At 38.8% G+C, this 26,799-nt stretch overlaps 3 protein-coding genes across 4 annotated transcripts in view; 1 reads left to right on the forward strand and 2 right to left on the reverse strand.

Annotated features, from left to right (window-relative positions):
- The window catches only part of pola1 (polymerase (DNA directed), alpha 1), a 50,056-nt gene extending 45,333 nt beyond the window's left edge, over window positions 1–4,723 (reverse strand). For both annotated transcript variants that reach the window (XM_066663845.1, XM_066663764.1), the window contains exons 1-7: window positions 4,549–4,723; window positions 2,138–2,262; window positions 1,961–2,057; window positions 1,651–1,731; window positions 1,449–1,567; window positions 1,206–1,268; window positions 1,016–1,117 (exon numbers count right to left, since the gene is read on the reverse strand). In XM_066663845.1, the coding sequence (XP_066519942.1) occupies window positions 1,016–1,117; window positions 1,206–1,268; window positions 1,449–1,567; window positions 1,651–1,731; window positions 1,961–2,057; window positions 2,138–2,262; window positions 4,549–4,597 (636 nt within the window). In that variant the 5' untranslated portion in view covers window positions 4,598–4,723. The remainder of the gene's footprint in view (window positions 1–1,015; window positions 1,118–1,205; window positions 1,269–1,448; window positions 1,568–1,650; window positions 1,732–1,960; window positions 2,058–2,137; window positions 2,263–4,548) is intronic.
- A 1,247-nt stretch (window positions 4,724–5,970) lies between these two features.
- On the forward strand, window positions 5,971–14,397 carry pcyt1ba (phosphate cytidylyltransferase 1B, choline a). Its single transcript, XM_066677277.1, has 8 exons — window positions 5,971–6,143; window positions 8,578–8,677; window positions 9,872–9,988; window positions 10,859–11,010; window positions 11,238–11,316; window positions 11,402–11,544; window positions 12,074–12,262; window positions 12,756–14,397. The coding sequence occupies exons 1-8, from the start codon at window positions 6,105–6,107 to the stop codon at window positions 12,972–12,974; spliced, it is 1,038 nt and encodes a 345-aa protein (XP_066533374.1). The 5' UTR covers window positions 5,971–6,104; the 3' UTR covers window positions 12,975–14,397.
- Window positions 14,398–14,627: 230 nt separating this feature from the next.
- pdk3a (pyruvate dehydrogenase kinase, isozyme 3a) lies at window positions 14,628–26,231 on the reverse strand. The gene is made up of 12 exons (XM_066663964.1): window positions 25,875–26,231; window positions 21,537–21,678; window positions 20,805–20,876; window positions 20,293–20,477; window positions 20,122–20,211; window positions 19,873–19,950; window positions 19,283–19,359; window positions 18,430–18,531; window positions 18,196–18,303; window positions 17,968–18,081; window positions 17,264–17,395; window positions 14,628–17,053 (listed from the first exon to the last, which is right to left on the reverse strand). Exons 1-12 carry the CDS (start codon window positions 25,975–25,977, stop codon window positions 16,994–16,996), a joined length of 1,263 nt encoding a protein of 420 aa, XP_066520061.1. The 5' UTR covers window positions 25,978–26,231; the 3' UTR covers window positions 14,628–16,993.
- Between the last annotated feature and the right edge of the window lie 568 nt (window positions 26,232–26,799).

Here is a 26,799-nt window from a genome sequence, read left to right on the forward strand (position 1 = left end):
TGTTCTCCCTGTGTCCGCGTGGGTTTCCTCCGGGTGCTCCGGTTTCCTCCCACAGTGCAAAAACACACGTTGGTAGGTGGATTGGCGACTCCAAAGTGTCCGTAGGTGTGAGTGAATGGGTGTGTGTGTCTGTGTTGCCCTGTGAAGGACTGGTGCCCCCTCCAGGGTGTATTCCCGCCTTGTGCCCAATGATTCCAGGTAGGCTCTGGACCCACCGCGACCCTGACTTGGATAAGTGGTTACAGATAATGAATGAATGAATTCCAGATTTAAGGGTGACACAGCAGCGCAGCAGCAGGTAGTGTTGCTGTCACACAGCTCCAGGGACCTGTGGTTGTGGGTTCAAATCCCCCTTTGTGTAACTGTCTGTGAGGAGTTTGGTGTGTTCTCCCCATGTCAGCGTGGGTTTCCTCCGGGTGCTCCGGTTACTTCCCACGGTCCAAAAACACACATTGGCAGGTGGATTGGCTACTTAAAAGTGTCCATAGGTTTGAATGAGTGCGTGTCGCCCTGCCAAGAACTGGCGCCTCCTCTAGGGTGTGTTCCCACCTTGCCCTCAGTGATTCTGGGTACGGTTCTGACCTTGAACTGGATAAACGGTTACAGACAACGAATAAATGAATGAACGATAGAGCTGAGGAAACCGCACTACTTTCATTACACTATTATAACTGTTTAAATAGCTTATTATGCTTTAATACTTAATTTCTCTTTACACTTGTTTAAATTTTTATTTTTGTTTTTAAATCTATTTATTTATTGTTGCTGTTGTCCCCTCAGATGAGAATTCAGAAATTATTACCACCACTAGGGAAAATCAGTCATAAGGAAAGTCTGGTATTTTATAGTCAATTTAACATTTATAATTATAACTTTTTTTTTTACTGATTTAATATCTCCATACTTATTTAATAAAACTTTGAATTGCTGTTATGTATGAAATGTGTGCTATACATAATCCTGCCTGGCCAAATAAAGCACAAATGCTGAGAAACATGTTGAAAAAATACAATACCTTAGGAGCTTGTGGTTTAACCGAAAAGGGGTTCATTGGGGATCCCAGTGTTTTCTTTTTCTTTAAGGTAATGACTGGTGGTGGAGTGAGAAGCATTGGTTTCTGGAAAATGCACCAAGTACCCATTAAATATTAAGTGTCAATTATTCTGCATTTAGGATTGAAAAGACATCATCATTAGAGACCTCACCTCAGAATGTAGATCTTGTAGAATATCTCCCAGCAGATCATCTTTGGAAAGGTCCACATCTTTCTGCAACCCAGGCATGAAGAGAACAAATGTTCTCACAAAGAGACTGTACAACACTATGAATACTATAACTTCCAAAAAATTCACTACATCATTATTGCGTATGTAGTCCTCTGTGTTTAAATGTATTTTACGAGAGGAACAACACACACTGTTCTGCACTTAGAGACAATGGTGACTCACCTCAGCAGGCTTTCTGACATTGCTGTTCATGAACATATTCTTGATACTGTTAGGTTTACTGACAGACACTTTCTTGGCATTCTTGCTGTCCTTTGACTCCCCCCCTTTACCTGATTTACCTGTGTACAAGAAAATTATTGTAGATGGCAGATATTTATGAGATAAAACAACAGCTGTTATCTTAATCATTTTTATAGCTTACTTTTAGAGCCTTTTTCCAGACCTTTATCCTCAAGATCTTCATCAAAGATCTCCCTGCCATCCTCCACATAGCCAGTTCCATCTGATGTAGGAAACATAAGTAACTTAAAATAAATATATCAAGTAAAATTCACATGAAATTGTTGTGTGCAGTTGGCCTGCATGTTATTATACTGCATTTTAATATAACCCGTTTTCCATAACTGGGCCTGGGTCTTCTAATCACGTTTACAGAGTGTAATAACATCTTTATTCATTTAAAAAAAAAATTAAAAAACACCCACAACCCAAAAACCCCCAAACAAACTGACCATCATCAATGATCCAGTCATCATCCTGTCTCTCCCGCACAAGCTTGGAGTACTGCTCTTCATCTACTTCCTCATATACACTGGAGATATCTTCCACCTGTAGGTAGTTCATTTTTAGAAAAGCAAGCAAATACACTCTCACTCAAACACATACATACCCCTCAGCTTGTCACTCACCTCATACTTTATTTTCTCACCCTTCTTGGCTCTCTTGAGCTGCTCCAGAGCAGACTTGCGGCCCCCTTTCTCCCTCTTCTCTCTTCTGGAGCGGGAAACTGCAATGCCACAACTGTCTGTAGCATCTGTGTCAAAGGAATATTAATCCATAAATTCCTATGTTGAGAAGCTACGTTCAGTCCACTCAGTTTTCATCATAAAAGTATTCACATAGTACCACAAATGTTCAAAAAATATGAGAGAGGAGAGGGAAGAAGAAAAAGTCCGGTATTTGTGATTAATCGATCGTGGTGAATGACAACAGTGGAATCATATTTCATGTTTTAAGTTCCACCAAAACATTTTCTCCCTGTTGATTTATATTATATATGCAAAGCCTGTAGTTTATTAGAGTGTCACATGAAATACGGCTGAAACATAACAGATGTTGCACATTGTGGCAGTCATTGAAAACAGGACACTACCCAAATATAAACGATAATCTTATTCTCTAACAAGAGGGATGTAGACTTTGGACCCACATGAATAAATGAATGAATGAATGCCAGCCATTTTCTGAAAAATAGATATTCTTTGCAACGTCTGGCTGCCTGGCAAAACTAGTCTTGTTTGGAATTGTTTTATTTTAACACTACATACATACATATATATATATATATATACATACATACATATATATATATATATAAAATAACAATAATAAGTTTACTATTTATTGGTAACTAATTTAAATTTTGGTACTGACAAAAGACTGCTCTCAGAGGACCTCAGTGATCTTGTAGGACAGTAGGAGTGTAAAAGTTCAGAAAGGTAGGCTGGAGCCAGACCTTGCAGAGCTTTGTATGTGAGCAGGAGAACTTTAAACTGAATACGGAGAGAGACAGGTAACCAGTGGAGCTGATGAAGAACAGGGGTGATATGAGCTGATTTTTTAGATTAAAGAGGACCCGAGCAGCAGAGTTCTGAACACACTGAAGGACGTGTATGGTCATAGAAGGAAGGCCAATGAAGAGAGAATTCCAATAGTCTAAACGGTAGGAAATGAAAGCATGGACCAGAATTTCAGCGTCCTTAACAGAAAGCAGGGGACGAAAGCGAGCAATATTACGTAGATTGAAAAAGGATGTTTTGGTTAGGGCCTTAATATGAGGTTTAAAAGACAGAGGAGTCGAGAAGTACACCTAAACTGCGAACAACTAGAGACAGCCACACCATCAAAGTTAAGTGTGATATCAGAAATATTTGATAGAGCGGACTTGGGGCCAGCGAGCAAGACTTCAGTTTTTTCTGTGTTGAGTTTCAACAAGGTGGCATGCAACCAGTGTCTCAGATCCTGAACACATGAAATAAGGGCAGAGGGGGGCAGAGTGGAGGTATTTTTGGTGCTCACGTATATTTGAGTATCGTCTGCATAAAAATGATAATTGTTGATAATTAAGACCATGGCTGAGGATGATCTGATCAAGTGGCAGCATGTATATGATGAATAGAATAGGGCCTAGGACTGAACCTTGGGGAACACATATATACAATTGTTTCTATATTATTTAGGTTACATATATATAATTATATATATATATTTATACATAAGATATATGTTACATTATTTATAGATTTTAATGCCAAAAAAACATAAATTGATTTATTGCAGATAGTCCTCATATTTATAATGTGTATATTTATAATATATATAATTTATAATGACTTAACAGGGTTTAGCTGGTAAAGAAACCTCCTGGACTTTTAGCTTCACACAATACAACACATTAGCAGTCGAAAATACAAAATATAATAACTGTAATACTATTACAAATAACTATAATAACAGTAACAATAAGAACAATTGGAATTTTAGTCCAAAATCAGAAGGTTTTCGTGAGAAAACTCAAAATGTAACCGCTAAAAGTTAGTCAGAGTGAATAAAATGTCCGATGTAAAGTGGCGTTTCAAACTGAAAGGAAACAAACTAATTCAGAAATTCTCTCTCTCTCTAAGGCTCCCCACACCCTGGAGGGAACTGCGCAGTTGTGTTTGAATCCCAAATGTGTCCTCTGGTAAACAGTGTCTAGGTGCACTACACTTTACGTTTAGCTCATTGTAGTGAAGATCGTAGAAAACACAGAGTAATCTGGGATTCAGCCCATTCTTCGCGTGCGAACTACACCGGCTCAATTTCAGTTAAAAATCGTTTCGTATGAAGGTTACCGAATTGTATTACGTTAAAATTGTTATTCATTAGTTGCAGCAACAAAACAAACCTTATTAATGAGTGTTAAAAAGTGTATTAAATATGTGTGTGAATAAGTGTTTTAAATAAATTTGATGCATGGAAGGTTAGGAATCGCTCCACAAACCCCAGTTAGCAAGTAGTTCAGTCAGAGAATCCCGTTAAAGACGGAACAAATACTCACCGTAATCCCCGCCGTCCGCATCTTTATCTGGGTTTGAAACCGGGGCCATCTCTTTTATTTGATTTAGAGAGGCAAAATATCAAATATATCAGTAAATACGAGAACTAAACCAAAACAACAGATTACGCGCCAAACCTTCCCGGGGAAACTCATATGTCGGAAGTGTCGCAGCGAAGACCCGTCCAATCAGAATTCAGATCCAGTGGGCGCTGCATTTTCTCTCTGCCTCAGCATGATGGCACTGTTTTACACAACAAAATAACGAGCTGAGGGGTAAATGTTTACTACAATATTTTACTACTAAGCAAGAATACATTTAAATGTTAGTTTATATAGCAGTTTTCATTCGAGGACACGCAGCTCATTTGCGGTAAATTACAACAAACATATGGATAAACTGCACAGTAAGGCACGAAGACAACCCAAGACTCACAAAACAGATTTATTATACAAGTTTCATATTGATAAGATCATTTAAAAAAATATATACAAGAATTAAAAACAAGCAAACAAATAAAACAAATATATAAATATAAAACTGTTAATCAATTATTTAATTATTTTAAAATAAATAAATTAAAAATATAGACAATTATGTGTTAATGTTTTAATATACTAAAGTTGTTGTTTAAAAATGTCCACTGAATTAAAAAAAAAACTACTTATGAACGCACTTTGTTTTGTGAGGTACAATTTTTTGACCCCATTTCTTACACTAAAACTTGTGGGCGTATCTATAAATTTGGGAGTAATATTATCTATTATCTGTATTTGAATTTTACATTTCCTTTGACATTACATTAATATAAATATTCAGAGCGAGCTATGTGTTATAGATTATTAAACTAAACCACTGGTTATGAATGGGTTAAAACAAGAAACAAGCAGGCAGAGGCAGAGCCAGAGTCAGAGCCATGTGTATTCGGGAACGCAGCGCTAGTGCTACAGCTAGGCTCGTCCAATAACGTTCTCATATACAAATAAGAGAAGAAGGCGGGCTCGCTGATTGGACCTCTCTCTGCGTATACGGCCCTGGATCCGCCCCCAATTCCGCTCGCCTTTCTCCTTGTTGTGATGGGGAGCGAGGAGACAACGTCCGAGTCCCAAACGGCTCCCTGTTCCATTTCTAGTGCACTATGTAGGTCATGAAATAGCAGACTTACACATCAAAACTGCAGACATGTAGTAGTGCACCTTTAACCAGCTAAATAAAGCCCTTACATTAGACATGTAATGGAATATTTATGTGTAGAAGCCATAGTTGTAAGCCCTTAATGGCGCACTACATAGGGAATAGGAGTGTTTGAGACTCAGCCAATGATGCTTAAAGGCTAGATAGCAAACTGTTGTCCTCTAATTTGAGTGGGACAGAAGGGGCAGAAGGGAGGGTCTGAGAGGGGCAGAAGAGGCAGAAGTGTTGGAGGGAGAAGGCTTCAGGTTCGGTCCTGAAGGACTACAGCTTCAGAAACTGGGGAAACCGCAGCTCCAAAACTGATGCTGAGTCAGAGACAGGTGGAACCGAAGCCTTTTGTCTCTGGAGCCTCCAGCAAGAAGAAATGGAGGAGCTGGAACACACCTGCCCCCAGCCTCGCACGGTGAGGAGAGAGAATTAGCACGTCATTTGGGGTTTTGTGTTTTAATGTGAGAGCAATGAACGATAAAGAGAGTGTCTTATTTTTCTCTCACTCTTTTGGTGATGTATGGAGGCTGGGTGTTGTCATTTTGTCAAGGTTGTTCTGAATGATCCATTCAAGGTTCCCTGTTCTATATATTTTCTTGAATTTTCATTATTTTCCCTGAGGCCAAATTACCAAGTCTGTGTGGTCTGTGTGGATTTATGTATATATATATATATATATATATATATATATATAATTATTTTGCTGACGTTTGTTACTGTGCCTTTAAGACTGATGCATGTAAATACAAAAGAAATGATTGGCTTGCCATTGTGGTGACACTCCTTATAACTTCAATGTGTATGGGGTCTAAACTGGCTGGTTAGTCAGATGTATGACCTCACAAAACAGCACAGGCTGTTTGAGCAGCTTAGTTTTCATTCTATATTAGTGGGTGAAATTTTGGTAGATTTTTATAATTTAAAATTGTTTATATATTAAATCAATCTCTTTTATTCCAAAGAAGAGTAACCACTGCTCCATTTTTTTGTTGTTGTTGTTTTTACATTATTTCAGTTAGAGGATGCATGTGTGGCCCACTGAGTGCGGCTGTGTACATAAGCTATAATTATGCGAACTGGCCCTCTCTCTGTTATTATTAAGCCACGGAGAGCTGCAGTTTAATCCCCGCATGTGCCAGATGTTTTCTGTAAGTGCCAGGAGTGGGGCTCAGCACAAGCTGCTCAAGCTGCTCTTTTAGGTGCCGATCGATTGGCGGCCATCAGTTTGCAGACTGCCCTTCTGTTCTCCTCTCATCCCCCCCCCCCCTCACCTTAGCCATTCTGCTCTACAGCATCATTCAAGCACTACATCCCTGTTACTGTGGAGATGTTTTATTTATACACTGCTAGGGATGCACAGATTTATTTTTTTTTAAATTGTGGGCCAGTATTTTTATGTGCATATTATTATTATGAATGGAAACAGTATGAAATATGTCTTTGAAATATCAGTCAGATATACAAATCTTTAAAAAAAAAACAAGTTCTCATGTGCTTTGTCACTTCAGAGAATATAATACCAAAGACATGTGCTGGGAGGAGTTATACTCTCCAGCTGATATTTTGCATTGGACATGGGGGCCCTAAGCTTCATGGCCCATGTTAGCCATCTAAAATTAGCTGGATTTTACCAGTTAAAAGGGATGATGGAATAAATCTTATGGTGTTGTGTCAGTGGAAATGTAGATGCAGCTAGGCATGTTTTTGTTGATATTCGAGGAGACACTCCCTCAGGTATTTCTTATGAGCGCACAGATGGTTACCATCGTATCAATTCCCTGCTGTCATTTTAAAGATTACAATACAAAATACCGTATTGTCTATTAATATTTAAAATATATATATACACAGATAAATAATTCTGTCCAATTTTAAACCTGGTCACATCAAATTTACAGTAGAATTTTTAGTGCTTTGAAAGACCTACCTAGCAATATAACAACACAGCAAAAGCCAGAGTAAAAGCATTTTACAGGCAGTAGTTTGAGTTGTGTATTTGTGATTTGTAATATTTTACATTAGCTATCTCCTATATTTAGATCAAATTGGTCACAAGGAAGCACAGCATGGCTTCATGCTTGCAGGTATACAATATAATTTGATTCATTTGTTTGCCTCTATCAGTTGTGGAATCTCATATTTTCAAAACTATTGCTATAGGTTTACTTCTCGTAATGGTTGATATGTCATATAATTTGTACTAAGATATCTGAATAGATATATCTCTGTTTCTGGTGTTCGTTTGTAGTCACAAGCGATCCTTGCCGGGAGATTGATTTGTCTGAACGTCCTGGTGCTATCACATTTGTGTATGGATGTGTGTCCTTTTTCTTCTCTCATGCTCCAGTAATGATCAGTCATCAGACCCTGGCTCCCACAGAGAACCTGTTAGCAAGTGAATCAATCGTCAGTATAAAAAGGCCTTGCCTGACCATCAGTAGCCCAGGCAGTAAATTCCAGTTAGTTTCCATATTAGGGCATCGATTTGAGTATATAAGATGTAGGTCACTTGAACTATACGAGTTGCTTTCTTGAAGATATTCTGGGCGCACTTGTCCTAGATTAATTTAAATATGAATAAAAATGGTGTGAAATGTTTCCACTTGTAATGTGTGGTTTACATGTAAATTAGTCTAAAGACTGAATGGATGTGACGTCACAGTTGTCTGTACGTATGTATATTTTGAGAGAATGTACTTGCACAACGAGCCCTGTGTCTAAAGTTAATATACTTTATCATACTTTTTGACCTCTATTGTTAAAAATCATATCATGCATGACAAAATGTCATTGGTTAGTAACTGCAAATGAAAAGTTGGTTTGCTCACACACTTGTCTTCTTTCTTCAGACACTCACAGAGCCTGCTATATTTGCCAAGGAGACGAGCTGCGAGTGTCGAGCTCCCCACGAGAAACTGACTGTTGAACAGGCCCGTCTTGGCACTCCCGGTCAGGGTGCTTTCCTTCTGCCATTCTCTCACCCTCCTCTTTATCTCTGCGTTACCGTGCCTCTCCACCTTCATTCTGAAGTTAGATTCAGCCCTTAATCTTAGGTCTTTCTAGGTCAGGAGCAGATAGTTAAATGAGCTGTGCCTTTGTACCTCTGGGATGGCGGCCCAAGGGGCCTGAAAGGCGCACTGGCTTTCCCATACAGACCATGACCCAGATTATCCCATTCATACCTTACATTTCACAAAATACTCCACACAACAGGAACCCAGACAGGGAGTCTTTGCTAAGGATTAGTAAAACAAGAAAGTACGAAGGGAAAGACAGTGACTGATGCGAGTGCAATTGAGTTGTAGGTGTTGGTTTGGGTAGTAGAAGTTATTTAAGTTTCAAATATTAGTCAAACACTGAAGACGTATTTGGCATCATTTCACATCCTTAGTTCTGAATGGGGTGTTTATAGGCCTTTTAAATGATAGGCCTTTATGTTATAGGGGTGTGTTTGCAGTTTAGAAAGTAAAGCTGATGTATAATAAATTACACGTTAGTTTCATTTCATTTTACAGCGATAGGATGTTAATGGTAGGTGTAAACCAGGCCTGTGCTGTTTCTGTATTCCACATTTGCATTTAAAAATTGGTCACTAGAATCCAAAATTCAAGATGGATGCTATTAGTGTTTTTAGCTACAGAGTGCACCTTTTTTATTTACACATAACCGTATGACATACGCTGTCATAACTACATGTATGTCATTCGTTCATTCATTGTCTGTAACTGCTATTCCAGTTCAGGGTCGGGGTGGGTCAGAGGAACACACCCTTAAGGGGGGTGCCAGTCCTTCGCCGGGCGACACACACTCACACATTCACTACATGAATGTATTTAAGATTAATGTACAATTTAACCCAGTTTACTGGCGCCCCCTCCAGGGTGTATTCCCGCCTTGCGCCCAATGATTCCAGGTAGGCTCTGGACCCACCGCGACCCTGAACTGGATAAGGGTTACAGATAATGAATGAATGCATGAATTAAAATAGACTCCAGACCCCAGTCGTGTCCTATATATAAAGCACAGAAAGAAGGAAAAACAGAAAGAATGAAAATAGAACTTAACAATGATACCATACTTAGGCATATTCTCTAATTACGTATTTATAGCAGGCACTAAAATGAAAAGTTGTTCTCTTCACAGTGGACAGGCCCGTGCGAGTCTATGCAGATGGAATTTTTGATCTTTTCCATTCTGGACATGCCCGAGCTCTGATGCAGGCCAAGAATCTTTTTCCCAATTCCTACCTTATAGTTGGAGGTATTGTTTCATGTTCCTATATATGGAAGCAAATCTGTCTCATCAGACTTTGAAATATTACCACCTTTGAAATTGTAGCACTGAATTGTTTTTTGCACTGAAATGATGTATCTGAATTTTGCTGCTTTTGAATTTAAGTCTTCAGATTTACACCTCTGAATATTTTGCTTTGAAATTATTCATCTGAATATAATTGCTCTTGAACAGAACTCGTGAATTTTCAAGAACACGTTTTCACTGTTATTCAAGGTTAATAAATTCAGATAAAAACAATTCAAGCTTAAAAAAATTCAAACAATATATTTCGAAGTTGCTCAAATTCGGTACGACATTCAGACACCAAAATACGAGCTACAAAAAATTCAGAAACATATTCGGGTCACCAAGGACGAGCAATCGATTCATTTGGATTTTCTCTTTCACCTTAAATGCTGCACTAGTTGGATTCTGTCGCCGCTAGATGGCGAAACACGAACCCAACTTCCACACCGTGGAAAAACTACACGTTTAGCTTCCTTCCGCGGATATTATCTCTTTATTTTCAAAGTGTCTCAGAAATCTGAAAGACTCACTAAAGACACAATATAACAGACTATTGATGTCCTGAAGATGAAGAAATTTTACTGTGGAAATGTTTTTGTAATGGCCCTGTGAACAGAGCGTGTGATATGACAGAAAAAATAAATCAGATGCATAATTTCAGTGCAAAATAATTCAGTGATACAAATTCAAAGGTGGTAATATTTCAAAGTCTGACGAGACAGATTTCCTTCCATACTTATACCAAACAAAGAATAAACCAACCTGTCTATTTACAAATGTTTTAATATGTGATAAAATGCTTGTAATTGTTTATATTGATATGGACAGTGTGCAGTGATGAGCTCACTCACAAGTACAAGGGCTTTACGGTGATGACAGAGGAGGAGCGATACGAAGCTTTAAGGCACTGTCGATATGTGGATGAAGTGGTGCGAGATGCACCATGGACGCTCACTCAAGAGTTCTTGGAGAAACACAAGGTCTGTTTTACGGCCATATATTTATTAGAGAATAGAACATTACTATGAGGATTTGACTGCATTCAGCCATTATTTAGGTCAGACACTGATGTTGTAGCAGAGGTGTGTTAAAACCTTATACAGTGACACAGTGTATGTTCATCTGTTTATCCTTACTTTAATGGAATGATAAGACCTTAATGTGTGATTGCAGAATTGATGGATTTGTCCTTTTGAATTTTCCTCAGATTGACTTTGTGGCACATGACGATATTCCATACTCCTCAGCTGGATCTGAGGACGTGTACAAACACATTAAGGAGGCAGGTGAGGAAAAAGCCCTTCTCTTAAGTGAGCATGAGGTTTGTGTGTGTGTGTGTGTTTCTATATCTAACACATGTGAGTGTCTCAGGGATGTTTGTGCCCACTCAAAGGACAGAGGGGATTTCAACGTCTGACCTGATCACTCGGATAGTGAGGGACTATGATGTCTATGCCAGGCGAAACCTGCAGAGAGGATACACAGCCAAGGAACTCAATGTCAGCTACATCAATGTAAATATATTATCAGCTTTCCTGGGTTTGAAATCTCTGACTGTGACTGAACTGGATCTGTTATCTCTCTTTATTATTGTGTCATAAAGGGGTAAGTGTTTAAGGTTTTGGTTAAACACAAATATATTATTAACTTGTCTCCAGATTTTTTCCCTTTGCTGCTCCCAGATTGTTTGCCCCATAAAGGACTGTAGAAATATAGTAAATAAACCAGTATCCATTTTGTTCAGCAAAGCTAGCTGCCTAGATCATCCCACTTAACGTAAATCTATTGTGGGTTAATGTAATCATTTATTCTTAAAATGTTCCAAATTATCTTTGATTGTTACAACTGGAATATATATAGAACATGCAACGACATGTCAAGTGATTGGGGGAAGTGGCGTGTTTACTTTTTTTTAATGAAATTGGGTGAAACAATCAATGTAACGAGATTTGTGATATATGATGGAAAACTCAAAAGTCTGATTAGATGTAGGAGTTTGTGCCTAATCACTGACCAAACCATGCTCCTGAACGTCCCTTGTAGGAGAAGAAATACCGTCTGCAGAACCAGGTGGACAAGATGAAGGAGAAAGTGAGGACGGTGGAGGAGAAGTCCAAGCACTTTGTGTACAGGGTCGAGGAGAAGAGCCATGACCTGATCCAGAAATGGGAGGAGAAATCTCGCGAGTTCATCGGGAACTTCCTAGAGCTGTTTGGTCCTGATGGGACATGGGTGAGTGGGTGTTCTGTAGAAAGTCCCACAGAATCTGCAGTGTGGGCCACGAGGGCTTAAGCTTTTCTTTATCCTTTGGTCACATGGTCCAGGAAAGCTGTCTTTTAATCATGCAAGTGCACTGGAGTAAAAAATGAAACAGGGCATAGAGGTTTGGGATTTCCAGCTCCCAGCTTGGATGAAGTTTCATTACTGTGTAGATAAAGTACAAGTGCTGCACAGCCCAAAGGTTTCACGTCACTCTATCTAATGCTTGGCATTGAGCATGGCAAAGTGAAACTCATGTGCAGCTGCTTCAGAGGACCCAGTTTTATGTCGAAGAGTGCACTTTAATAAATATTTACCAACTAGAAAGAGTTTGTGAAACACGTGAGCAGCAGCGTAAAGACCATTTCTGTTCAGACTGAACAGCTTGTGGCTAAAGTGTCAGCAAAGCATTTGTTGTATATACTCTTTCATAGCGTGTTGTTTCTTTTTCCTCTCCTGTTCTCAGAAGCAGATGTTTCAGGAGCGGAGTGGCCGTATGATCCAGGCGTTCTCACCTGGAGGCTCGCCAAGCAGCAGCCCACCCAGAGACTTCTCTCCGTCCCGCTCGCCCTCACCACCGTCCCGCTGGGTCGTCCCCCGAACCTCCCCGCCCTCGCCATCGTCCCCGAAAGGAGCTTCAGCCTCCATCAGCAGCATGAGCGAGGGAGACGAGGATGAAAAGTGAGGCAGAGATGGCTCAAACTCACACGTGCAAACACGCCTTTCCTGTACACTTCTACACACGCACCGGCAGCAATGACAAGTCCCACAAGTATCCTCATAGAAGTAATGTGTGTAGATGTATTCTGAACACGTTACAGGAGATTTCTTGTCCTGTTGAGCTTTTTTCTGCAGATCCAGAGTACGAATGAAAGCCATTGCAAACCCCTACTCCTTAGAGAGAACATATTTAAAGGGCAACTCCACCAAATATTCCAAATTTCTGCAAAACTGAATCTTAGTCATTGTAGGGAATCAATTTAGTGTTTAAGACTTTGCCTAAAACATAACCAATATTTTTTAATGCTGTAGAGATGCAATAAATGCAATATACTGTACAGCAAAATATTGCCCAAAGACAATTTTTCAGAAGCATGACATATATTGTATATGATACCGTCGCGAGCATGACCTCTGGAACCAGCCATGGCCATTGTTATTAAAAAAAAAAGAAAAAGCCAGTCACAATGATTTTGTTACATCTATAAAACTGAATTTTGTAGAAATTCTGAAACACCAGTGGAATTTCCCTTTAAGAGAAAGGGGTTAAGAGGGCAAGGACTATCCGGATGATTTGTCCTCTCTTGCTCAGGTTGGACTGAAATATAAGGACTGTCCATGTAATGTACTGTACATCCTTGCCTGTCCAGTTATAGGTTAAAACACTTGTTTATTTACATAAAGTCACAGCCTTATCGAAACCTCTTAACTCTTTAAAAAAAGAAGAAAAAAAAGGCCTGATACTTACACTGTGTGAAGTGACAGAGGCACTGGAAACTGTCGATAATGACAGCTACTTGGGGAATAAAATGCCAGTCACAATCCTTTCTATTATAATTAATCACTCACAAATTTGTAGAGTTGGACACTAGAATTAATGGAGCTGCTTTAGCATCAGCGTAGACAATGGACTATTGACCTTAGAGGTTAATATATTACTGATTTTTTCAACAGTCTAAACATGTTCTTGTTCTAATCAGGAGGAATTTGGTCTACTTATCAGGCCATTTTATGTTCATGCTGTCGGATTGAAAAGAAGGTTCATCTGGCTTTTAGGAGTTAAAAAAAAACATATATGACATACCCTCCAGTAGGGCTGAAGAGAGTGTTTTTTTTATTTTTTTTATTTCTCTCTCTGAACAACAATTTCAGCGGAACTTTAAAAAAGACTCTATACAGTCTACTCTCTTACCACTTCTTACCTAACCACTCATGCAATGCTGAAATAGAGATGTCCTAGTAAATGCACTGTATGTAATTATTGCACTGTGTACAAACTGAGACGTCCTTTTATTTGTATATTATTTTCTAAGTATCATTGAAAATGCCTTCTAAATGTAAATAAAGTACAGATTAAATGGTAAAAAAAAAAACTTATTAAACCAAGTCTAGGCAAGTTTGCACTTATTTTAGCATTCATTTTTTATATGCTAATTTTTGGCAGCACAGGAAAGACCCACGGACAACATTTAATGGTGTTTAGCCCTTGCTATTTGTCTCCAGTGTAGCTTGTTCATGTTTCACAATGGGTGCCAGTCAGTGTCAGCGTCTCGGTATAAATCAGTGACCGTGTCTCTAACAGGCAAGCGTGCACAGAGGTGCAGAAATAAGGGCTCACTTTGGTAACATGGTTCTAATTCTGGTTTATTAAGTTGATGCGGTCAACAGATCAACAACTTCATTGCAATACATTACTGGAATGTGTACATGTTCACGTATGAAGAGTGACATTAGAACCATCAATGTGAGGAAAGCATGTCTCTGCCAATACTAGGAGTCAATAGACAAGCATTTCTTAATGTACTGGACAATAACTGAGCAGACACAAAACCACATTAAAAGGTATACTGGTTAAATGAGTCATGCCTGCATGGAAAGGAATACTGCAGTGTTTTTCAACTTTGAGTTTTTCTGGTATTCTCCAAGTTACGAGAAACGTTACAGATGCTTACGTTGAACAGCACTAGAGTATTCTTTTAAGCGAGGATGATCCAAAGAAGAAAAGCGTGTCCATGTAAGGAGGTTTCCACTCCCAGAGCAAGCTTACTGCTGCATGAAACAGGACAAATAAAGACACGTAATATAAAGAAAAGCCTTTCAGGCTGTGTAAAAGCATGCTGGGATAACCAACCCATAGTAGAATACACCTCTAAGGTTTTGTACATTAAGGTGGTTCTAAACATATGTGCTGCCTTTATGCTTTCTGTGATCATCTCCACAGAGATAATTTAAGTTCTTAAACAGCCCCGTGATCAGAATTACAACTTCAACAAGGCATAGATTATAATCCATACTAAACATTACAAGGTCAGGTTCTGGGACATGGATAAAGCCTAATCCTAGACTATTATTTTAAAGGGAGAATCTTATAGTGTAAGGCTAGGCTTAATTGTTGTCTGAGAAACTGACCCATGAGGTCCAAACCGATTTCTCCTTTAAGACAATAGCAGAAAATCCCTAAGTACAGTTTTTCCACTGACCACTGAACAGCTGGATGAGTGGCATCTCTATAATGAAAGGAGTTATTAAAAAAAATAACAATAAATAAACAAAAAATTATACTAAGTACTGAGAACTTAAAACTAAAAATACTAAGACCAAGCTTAGAATAAATTGAGAACTACCCTGTTCGTATGTTTCATTTTCTTTTTTTTTATATATTATTTAAATGTATAGTTTCAGATTAAATTTAAAACTTAATTTATATTTTCATTATTTTCATTAACATAAACAACTATTTGGTATACCTGGAGAAAGGGTTTAAATCAAAAACAATGCAAAACCTACATGACAATCTAAAATGTGTGCATCATTTCAAACCATAAATAGGAAAACAAGAGCCAACATTCAACTTTCTTGAAATAAAAGTGAGGCAAAGTATAGATTAACCGCTATTATTATAAATAAATTCCTGCATAAGGAACAAACCATTTAAGAATCTGTCACTAATCTAAATAAAAAACTGAGAAGGCCTCCTACTTACAGTGCTGCATTGTTCATATTGGCGTGCTGGTAGTAGATGAAGATAATAAAAAAAAAATAGCCATACTTCATCAGCTGCTGATGTATGAGTCAAAAAAAGGCGACGTTTTTCCCTTCATGCTGGCCATGAGGTTCTGTAAACATTACTGGATGTTCCTTCATTTTGTGACAGTGCTACAGTAAAACAGCTTTAATCTGAGTATAACAGGCTTTTCAGTTAATGAAGGCTATCATTTAAAAATCTGGAAAATGGTTGGATGTGTATTATGCTAATGAACTGGAAGGCGGTCATCACGTAAGCTTTGTTCTGCTGGTCCTTTTATCAGAGTCCCTGTAAACCATCCTTAGAGTGACAGGAAGAGTAGGCTTGTGAGCATGTGTAATGCCCTAAAATTCTCTATATAGATTTACTAAAATGGCAGTCACAATTCTACTTATTTGCACAACCCTAAAATAAGTGGTTATTAAATAAATAGTTTACATCGGAAACAATGAACACATTTTATAAATCCTCTAAGTAACATTTAGTCCTCTTTAAAACGTTTAGTCATGCATGTTTGCTTAACTTTGCTCCAAAAAAGGTATTTATGTACCTCAGAATGAAATAAACCCATCCTTTGTGTTACAACCATGATTCTCCATGGTTATATGGAAAGTATGCGGTGATGAATGAAGGAATAGCCCAGTGTATTTCAACTTGAAATTTGACAGATATGGTTAATTTCAATTATTTTCCTTATTGTTTTTGAGGAATACAGTAACGTTTGAATCAATCAAACCTATTCAAAATTAAAGCTAGTGAGTCAGATGGTGAGTTTCCTTTAAGGAAAACTCACTAACCCGTTCTCCTGCTTGTGCGTCAGAAGCTGAGATGCTCTTTGTCTCAAAAATGTGAAACAGTGCAGTTTCCCTAGCTTTTCAGTGCAGTCAAACAGGGGTCCTTTTATGTGGCACTATAGACAGAGCCTCAGCCTCTTTCACCCGAAACACGCAGGATCCTTCCTATCTCTCCAAGACATTCCAGGGCACACCAAGAGGGGGCACTGTGACCAGTATTTCAGGCTGGAAAGGAAGAAAGAGTAGATGCTTTTTTTAAACACACATTTCAAAGCCTCTACTCGCGGAATGCAGACGAGCCCAGAACCCTTGGCCGTGATGTGGTGTTGCCACAGAAACAGAAACTAGACTACAGGGGGAAGGAGAAAAATAAGTGCAGTGGGTCAGGTGCTAGGCAGTGGTGGATGAGGTGCATTTATCTTTTTATCTTTTTGCCTTGTACTTTGAAGCATCCCGTGGCTCTTTGCTGGGGTTGCTCCAGTCATCTGCGCCAGGGCCCCCTTGATAGTGCCGCCAAGCAGACTTATTAAAGACTGGCAAGCGTTCAAATGACTCGCTGGAAAGAGCCTGCATGAAAAACAAGACCAAAAGAAAAAGGGGATGTTATTTAAAGAGGCTTCCAGTGAAGTAATTAGGAGATTCAGTAATGTAGTGTTTATAATACTTGAAAACATTCAAAATGCAATGGATATTTCAAAATATTTATTTTTCCTAAATAAGCTGGTGTGGAAAAATCACTATGACAACACAGTGGTTGCACATTTAAAAAGTGGTTAAAAATCTAGAAAGAAACATGTTTATTGTTGATAGGATCAAACAATGGACAATAATAAAACAGATAAAATCGTAGCTAACGTCCAATCTTTCGATTTACGTAGTTAGTACGTTAGCTGTTTTTCAAACGTTTTCTGCAGTTGTTCAGTGTTTTAGTGGGAAATGGCAGCAGCTGATTATATTCTGTGAAATTCGTGACACATTTCACAACACACAGACTAACAGATTTGTCTAATATCACTTTAAATAAACTTACATTCAAAATTAACTATGCTTTTTCTTCCCCTGTAAAACTACTGTTGAAAATGAAATGCAAAGTTTAAGCCAAATAATCCTGTTATCCTATATCTCAAAGTCAAACTCACCTTCAGGTAGATGACAGCATCTGTTCCCACTCCTTCCATTGAGTAGAGCTGCAGGTCTCCCTGAAAGTAACGTGCATACAGTCTGGAGATGGGCAAACCATGACCGAATCCAGCCTAGAGTGACCCAGAGGGGAAGGAATGCCAATGGAAAATTTGCAGAGTCATGAAAAGGATGATGATTATCATTGTGCTGTTTTTGTGACAGCTTGTTTATTTCTTTTTCTTTACCAATGGTACTCGTTTGGAGTCCAGACTGGGAGTTGGTGCAGTGGAGTAGGTGTAATTGAAGAGCCTGTCAATCTTCCTCAGAGCCACACCTCCACCCTTGTCACTGATCTACAGCAACAAAGACAAAAACTGCATGAAAAAAAAAGCTAGCACAGTTGAGCTAATGCCTAAAGTTGTGCATAAACTCATACTACGCATACACTGAGTATGAAAGTGTTATTAGAGGTTACTAACTTTTATAGACAGGTCCTCCTTCCCTAGGGTTACTTTTGTCTTGATAACTGGAAGGTCCTCACTGTCGTCTGTATGGTGCTCCACTGTGGCCCTCATTGCATTCTAAACATGTAGAGACAAGGGGGACAGTACTTTAACATGCAGTCAAAATAGGACCAGTCAACTCATTGCTTTGTTTAGCCTAGGAGAGAGATGACTTCTTGAATGATTGTTAAGCTTGGACCGGTTTAGGTTTCACCCTCTATTTTATATGCCATTTTAACAGGCTTTGCTGACAATGTCAAGATTCATCCTAATGATTTCCTGACAAAAGAACAAAGCCTCACCCAGATATGTAACTTGGAACATCCAATTTTTAATGAATCGTTAGTATTGACAACACTAAGTATATTCTAACATATCTTCTCTTAAAATATACTTCTGGTATCATGACACATTGCCATAAAGTCCCCCACCCCCAGCAAGCACCTGTACACTGCATAACACATTTATTTTAGTGAGATTCTAGATTTCCGGAAATGCTATAAGCTTTAAATCTCAGTCATTGATAAGGCACAGCTTCAACTGAAAGCTGAATAAACAACTTTTACTATTATACTATTACTACAATAATAACTTTTATTATCAGGATATTAATAACTGTAAGACTATTTATGCATGACCTGCAAGACATCTGATAACACAGGTAATAACACAGGCAACAATAATATATAATATAATATATAATAATAATAATAATAATAATAATAATAATAATAATAATACAGGCAAGACAAGGGCAATGTTTAATGTATTTGGCTTGTTATCTGTTTAGAAAGCAGTGTTATAAACAGCATCTGGACAAAATTCTTACCTTGAACAGTTCAAACAGCATGTGGAACAAATGAGAGGGCACGTACACAGCTTGGATGGGTTTTTTAGGTGCCTTAGCTACAAACAAAAAGGGTCTCATTATATGAAGCATTTCCTTATTTTAAGCACTAAGCTATTAGAAATTGACAGAGAATTGCTCATATATCATAAATACCAGTCCTGCACCTGTGTTTATTCTGTCTTTGCCATAACAGACAGACAGATAGTCTGTCTAGATAAAATGAGACAGGTTTCCTTAAGTTAACTCAAGCACCATTTAAAATCTATTAAGATCTCCTTTGGAGCATAACAGTCCAAACTTCATGAGGTTGAGAACTGTGGGACAAGCAGTTTTGTTTTTGTTGTTTTTTTTAAATCAACACCTCAAATATTGCAGAAAGTTTATGTGGGTGTTTTATCTATTACTGCATTCACATGGTTATTAATAATAATTATTATCTAATAATGACCAGCTTTAATCTTGTTTCAATCAGGGTTCATCTGTGTATTTAAATATGTGATCATTTATATCGTACTATTTTTAATCACAAAAATATTGAGGCATACACAAATTTAATATGAAATGTATACCATTAAACTCTTCGATCTTCAGTCCCGGGGCAGCTGGGTAGTATTGCTCGCACAGCATCTTGGCTGTCTCAAAGGCATCTGAAACCGAAAGCAAGATTTAGTAAAACAAAAAGTACAGAGTGTAAATATGTATAAATATTAGTAATATTTAATAAAACAAAAAGTACAGAGTGTAAATATGTTTAAATATTAGTAATATTTAATAAAACAAAAGTACAGAGTGGAAGACTTAAGTCTTTTTCAACTCACCGGTCACTACGTCTGACACATTGCATGCGGGATCAATGCTGCCAATGTGTTTGGGGTGTGCTGGGTTTGTGTCATTTCCAAATAGGAGTGCTATAAAAAACAAAAAAATCATTACACAAGGGAATTATCACAGATTCATATTTGCATTTCTGTCCTTTTCCAATGACCTACTATGCTGGTTGATGAGCATGCGGAAAGAGATGCGGTTGGTATAGAAGCGGTCCAAGAAATACTGGATGTTGGAGCTGACAAATGGATCAAAACCAAACTTCTCCTTATATTCGATCAAACCTTGGGCCATAGTGGGGACCACATCATTGTGCCTGTTTCTGATCTCAATTAGGGCCTCTAAGAAACTGCAACGAAAAAAAAATGCGTTAATATGGATTTATATTGTTTTCTTTCTTCAAATTTCCAAGCTTCTGCTCCAATAACAGACTCTGTCCGGGAAGGGCTTTTTCAGTCATGCAACTCTGCCTTTTCAATCCACAGTGCTAAAATAGATTTGAGGTAGTGCCAAGGAGTCCTCTTCAAATTTTTGCTGACTGTTATTTACAGCTGCCTTTCCCAGACTACTGTCAGCATGACTTTTCCTTTTGCAATACTTGCTTTGCCTGTCTAACATTTATCTTAAATTCACCCTTGTGAAACATAATACAATAGCAGCCAAAGACTGCACTTACTCATTGAGCGCATGCGGGTCATCCGGGCTCCTGTTTTCATACTCGAGCAATTCCAAAAAGCTCTGCATGTACCTGAAGGAACAGAAAGACCATTTTTAAGAATTATAACATTTGGGGAGAAGGTGAGTTTGTATGGAGTCAAGAGCAGAAAGTATATTTTGTGAATGCAAAACAGAAAAAATATTCCTTAATCATAGTTTTAAAATAAGTCTGAAAACGCTTGGGCTAGGTCCCAGAGGCGGTCTTAGAGCACCAAATCATTGACCAACTGAGATTCAAGGTGAATGCCTTCTTCTAAAACCCTCCCACATGGAAATTTGTTTCAAAAGTCACAAGCAAAAGAAAAAAAAAACATGAAACAGTAGCAAAAGACCTTACTGGAAAAATCCAGAAAAACAAAAACAATGAAAGCTAAGAGCAAGTGAACAGCCAAAAATATCCCTACCCCTCCACAGGTGCACAATCTATTGACTCCACCTCTCAGTGGTTTTAATCTTGAGGCTGATTGGTTTGTGTGAATTCAAGATGATTATTCTAAAAGGATCCACAAACAAATCAAACTCCTGTGTTCGACTCGATTCGGCTCCTCATTTTGAATTATGTTTAAAAAATACTGAAGCATACATAGCTCTAGCCTTCCAGTAGCTTCCAGTGAAAATGTCAGTTGACTAAGGTCCATACTTTGGCATACAGCTGTAAGGAAGGTGGTGCTGTGTGTTCACCTAAACTCACCATTTCTGCACCAGTTTGACAGAGGGCTGACTCAGCAAACGGTCTGGCAGCAGATTCACTTCCCGCATGGTGTTGGCCAGCCGTACAGGCAGCTCCTTCCGCAGGAACATGTAAGATGTCTTTTCACATGCATTGTCCCTGCCTAGAACACACCAATAAACAGAGCCTTTAGGACACAAGCTGTGGTTCTACAGAGCGATAATGAAAATGGAATGAAGGGCATCTTGTTTGGCTATCACACCCTGAATGTTGAATCTGGATCCATGCCAACTCTTCCCCCAGGGAAACGAATGTGTGATTAAGTGCACATGAGCACAGACCAATTAGTACGATATTAGAATGACTGATGGACATGGCAAGCAGCACGTATCACCCATTTCAAATAGGCATCAGTCTGAAGAACAGAACTGAACTGCCTGAAACTAAATCACCAAATTGAAAATACAACAGCTCGTGCAGAGATCGTGTACTTAAATATGAGTCATCATTGGCACGGTTACTTCAGCCAATACAGGCATGAGACGACAGTGATGTAATCCAATATTGTTTCAGAAAGGTTACATTACACTGAAAGTGTAACCATCTCAACAATGTATTATGAAAACTGATGCAAAGATAGTTTATTCTCTTGGTCGCAGTTATATTTTGTAGTAACCACAGTCAATGAAAAAAAAAATCTATTTCCGTTGGTTTATGTCCAGTCACGATGCTTTATTGATCACTACAATAATTTATCATTGGGGTAGAGATATTTCAACACTTAAAACTGGATCAACTCCTGAGTTCAGAACCTAAAAACAATAACACGTGAACAAGGACGCCTGAGTGCTGTTGTGGGGTCACTGAGTACAAGTGTGTCCTTGGCTACGAGCCGTAAAACTAGTCATAACCGATCCATGAGCATTTACTTGTAAGGCGATATCCCCAATGTCCTAATAAATCTAATACCATGGTCACTTCTGGCCTCCCCTTCTTCAAAACATTGGCTCAGTCATTCTTCATCGCCTCCTCTCCACCTAATAGCTGACGTGGGGTGAGTACTCTGGAGTGGACCGGTTGTGGATTGAGGTCGCATCATCCAGTTGGACGCTGCCCACTGAAGGCTGAGGCAACCCTCCAATGTCCCAAAGTATGTAAAGTGTTTTAAGCGTCTAGAAAACTGCTTTAAAAACATAAGAATCGTTCTTTAATTCAAAAATGTGTTTTGTTATTCACCTACTACACATTGCTTGTAACTGTAACTGTTCAATTCAGTGGAAATTCTATATATTAAATATATTTTTTATGAAATGACATGTACGTATCTGCTCATACACAATTATTAACATTTTAGAAATTGGTATTTCCTATAATGGATAATGGTATTACATGTTATTAACATATTCTACATACACACGTGTTATAAATTCAGTACAGTGAATAAAATTAAGGTATGTCTGCAGTGGCCCAGCATCATCTAAACCAGTGGGGCACACAACACATTGCGGAGGGGCGGGGGGGTGGCCACAGCAAGTCAAATGAATGACCGATGTTTCAGCGCTGTGTGTGTCAGAGTGGGTGGGCTCCATATTATTCTTATCTACAAAAAGGGAACTTCAGAAAAGGTTTGGGAACAGGTGATGAAATTAATTTGCTATTCCACAAAGAAATAAAAATATCAAACATCTGTCAAGAAGTTTTTAATCATCTGCCAATCTTCCAACATGATTCTGATGTCACTGTGAATCCCTGACTCTACTAGTGAAGCATTTTAATGTTTGTTGAAACTTCATAAGCCAGATTTGAGAGAATGACATGGCAGAAAAATATTTCCATAAATATTAGCCCAAGATCCCTGAAGCTGTGTTCCACAGAAGCTCTGTGTTGTGTTTTTCCTGATGATGAACAGATCCACTATCAGTGACTTTTCATTTTTCCCTGAAGGGCAGCATAATGTAAAGCACTGGTATTAATCTCTCACAGAAACAATCTCTCTAAAAGGCCACAGAAAAGACATTTTTTGAAAGATTAACACACCAACCACAAACAAAAGGACTACAAACACAGGCATTTTGTAACTTAAGAAATTCCATACCAACAGGAGGTGATTAAATTATCAGAGAATGTGCTGGCTGAGTTTTTATAAAATTGTAATTTATTCAACAATCTGGAAAAAGAGGCATTGCTTCTGCTTGCTAATGTACAATGATCAGCTCTAATTATAATCATACACAAGATGTAACATATCCTATGCCAATCCATTACAGCTTCACATAGGGCCCACCACACTCGCTTCCTACCTTCCTACTGAATCCTACACCTCAACACTAATGTTGCTGTGGCCGTTTATGATCCAATCAGGAACCAGCTACTCTTAACAACTACAGTTACTCACTGAGCCCAGCCCATGAGTACCCAAACCACCCACTGCATCACTGGCTCTTCACAGGGGACATCAGGCAGGCACCTCCTCTCGTTGGTGTTTTGGCGAATTAAGCCCACGACACCTCCTCAGCAGTGAAGTCTGGCGTCCCAGACCCACCCACCCCTCTCCCAAGCTTTACAGTTCTACCTTACCTTTAAGCATCAACAAATTTAAATCCACACTGGCCTCCCATAACAAAAAAGCTACTGACTTGTTTCTGTATTTATTGTAATTTTATGTGCTCTATTAACCATACAGTTGCACTTTGTAGTTCTTACAATTACAGACTGTAGTTCCTCTGTTGCTCTGCATACTGCTGTACTACCCCTTTCACTCTGTACTTTAATGATCAGGGCCTCCAGAGAAATGGGATTATTAGGGTGCTGAATCATTCTCAGCACTACAGTGACAGCAATGTTGTTCTGGGGGTTTAGTTGGTGTTGCAGTATCATCAGACACATTGGGGCTGCTTTTTTTTTTTTTTAAATGCCTACCTAGTTGCTTCACCTTGTACAGTCTAAATCAAAGACCCTAGCTCATCTGTTGCTGCATGGTTTTCATTAGTCATCCTCTAATGCCTCACCAGTGGTCACAGAGTATTACTCAATGGACTTGTTGTCTAGTCATTTTTAGTTGGTGGATAATTCTCAGTCCAGCTGTGTCAATAAGATATTTAAAACCTCCAGCAGCACTGCTGTCTCTGATCCACACAGATACGCACAGTTCACACTAAGACAACACAACATCAGTGTGACTGCAGCACTGAGAATGATCCACATGCCAAATAATATACTGTTATTTGGTGAAGGCCTGACAACTGAACACCAGAGTGAAAGAGTGCTAACAAAGTTGGCACCGCAACAGATGGACTACACTCTGTGATTACAGAACTACAAAGTGCACCTCTACGGTCAGTGGAGCTGATGAAATGCCTAATGTGTGTTAACCAAAAGGTTACTATAATGTTCCAGCTGATGATTGCATGATCTGGTATATCACCTGGATCAAGAAACATGATTTAGGTTATAATAGAGTATAACATGGACAGTAATTCAGATTTTGTCCATTCAAATGTTGTTATAGTTAGACACTATATATAGACACTTATAGTTAGTAGCAAGAAACTCCCTGGTGAATGACTGAGTTAATTAACAGCTTAAGGCAAAATTTCTGTCCAGTTAGAACCAGCTAGGGACCAGTAAATGTCAAGAATGACTACTGGGGTTTATTAAGACGCAAGTGAAGTAATCAGAGCGATAACGTCGTTAATGTCTATACACTATTAATTGAATCTATAAGTGTTTTACAATGCTTTTGTACACTTTGCCTGTCTTTCAAGGTCTTATATCTGTACACGTCAAACACGAGTTTCCTTATAACCCAGTGTCCTACAGCTTCACGTCTTTCCATTATTCTTCATATCATCCATTCACATCATAACTGCAAGTTAAGAATAAGACGTGCTCATTAAATTAACTTTTCTTCTGAAATCGAGGGTGTTGAAGGGGGATTTGTCCTCCTTTGCTGCATCAACAATCTTTATGTTCCTGGAAAGCTTTATACCTTTTACATTAGATGTTGGAACATTGTTATGAGGATTTGATGAAGGCTTTAAACATAAACATTAGTGGAGTCAGGTATCGATGTTTGATAACTTCTGAATGACAGACTCATTCCCGCTCACCCCAAAAGACTGGATGGAGCTCCATCATCCCTCTGTAAACACAGTCTCTTTATACCCCTCTGACTGACGCTTAGTATTGGGCATAGTGACCTTGGAATCACGTGCAGCTGTTCCAGAGCCTCGTTTCATTTCATGCTTTCCTGTGGACATCACTCAAGCTTCGCACTGGGTGCACCTTTAAGACGAACTATACTTGGATACATTTTGACACACTGCGTATCACTAATACAACACAACCGGCAGCACTTACCAAATTCCAGGAACTGCTTAATGGACAGCGGCGAAGGTGAAAATCTGGAGTAGTACTCGATCTTCGGTGAGGCGTTCTTGAGCAAAAACACCGTCAACCTCATTGTGAATAATGAACTGTTACTGGTTGCACTCCAGTCTGGCTGCTGTTGTCAAACGAGACCGCAGATGAAACCAGTACCAGAAAAATCGCCGCTAAAATAAATAACGTAACTAACTAAGTCTACGTATTCTCAGACATTTTTCAAGCTGTCCTTTGGATAACTTCGTCACAAACACCGAGAGAAACGTCAAGACCTCCGCAGAGAAAGGTTAGGTATCCTCCAAATATCACGTACACAACCGTCCTCCTCACAACCGCACCTGTCGCCTGTACTGCGCGGATCCTGATTGGCTGACTTTGGACGCAAAGCACCGACTCTGTGCTTTCATTGGTCAATCACATATTTCGCCGGGGCTCAATCCCAATTCCCTTTTGACTCCCTACACAGTGCGCAAATAGTCTTAAAGTGCGGTTTCCTGCACCCACCTTGTGCTTAATATATCTAACAAAGAGCCGCGTGGGATTCAGCCACGTGAGCAAAATCTCCTGTTGGACAAACATTAAAAGATTTGGCTGTAGACACTTAGTACACTTTACAAGAAGGAAGCAGTTCGAGATAGAGCCCGGTGTCTTATTGACTGTCAAGCTAGGTTGAATTTCTTAATTGCAAGGAACCGTTCTATTGACGTTAATAAACCGATTCTTTTAAAAGCTTCGATTCAAAGAGTCTTTGTCGTTCTAGTGACGCTTACAAGCCTAACTTTTTACAGCAGTCGTGATGGGAAACCGATATCATAAGTGTTTTTCTGGTTTTAATACCATTTCAGCTTTACACTTAAGCTGCACTGTATTTTTTCCAGAAACAATACATAGATGTTTGCTT

The sequence above is a fragment of the Hoplias malabaricus genome, chromosome 1, assembly GCF_029633855.1.
Source record: "Hoplias malabaricus isolate fHopMal1 chromosome 1, fHopMal1.hap1, whole genome shotgun sequence".
Lineage (NCBI taxonomy): Eukaryota > Metazoa > Chordata > Actinopteri > Characiformes > Erythrinidae > Hoplias > Hoplias malabaricus.

Excerpts from the sequence above, each read along its gene's own strand:
- pdk3a (XM_066663964.1), bottom strand. The coding sequence starts at position 25,977 with ATGAGGTTGACGGTGTTTTTGCTCAAGAACGCCTCACCGAAGATCGAG. Across the intron at positions 19,360-19,872 it reads GAAGATCGAAGAGTTTAATG|CTAAGGCACCTAAAAAACCC; the intron begins GTATACATTTCA and ends TTTTGTTTGTAG. Across the intron at positions 18,304-18,429 it reads AGGAGGACCTGTCTATAAAA|ATCAGTGACAAGGGTGGAGG; the intron begins GTTAGTAACCTC and ends TTGTTGCTGTAG.
- pcyt1ba (XM_066677277.1), top strand. The coding sequence starts at position 6,105 with ATGGAGGAGCTGGAACACACCTGCCCCCAGCCTCGCACG. Across the intron at positions 11,011-11,237 it reads AGTTCTTGGAGAAACACAAG|ATTGACTTTGTGGCACATGA; the intron begins GTCTGTTTTACG and ends AATTTTCCTCAG. Across the intron at positions 12,263-12,755 it reads TTGGTCCTGATGGGACATGG|AAGCAGATGTTTCAGGAGCG; the intron begins GTGAGTGGGTGT and ends TCCTGTTCTCAG.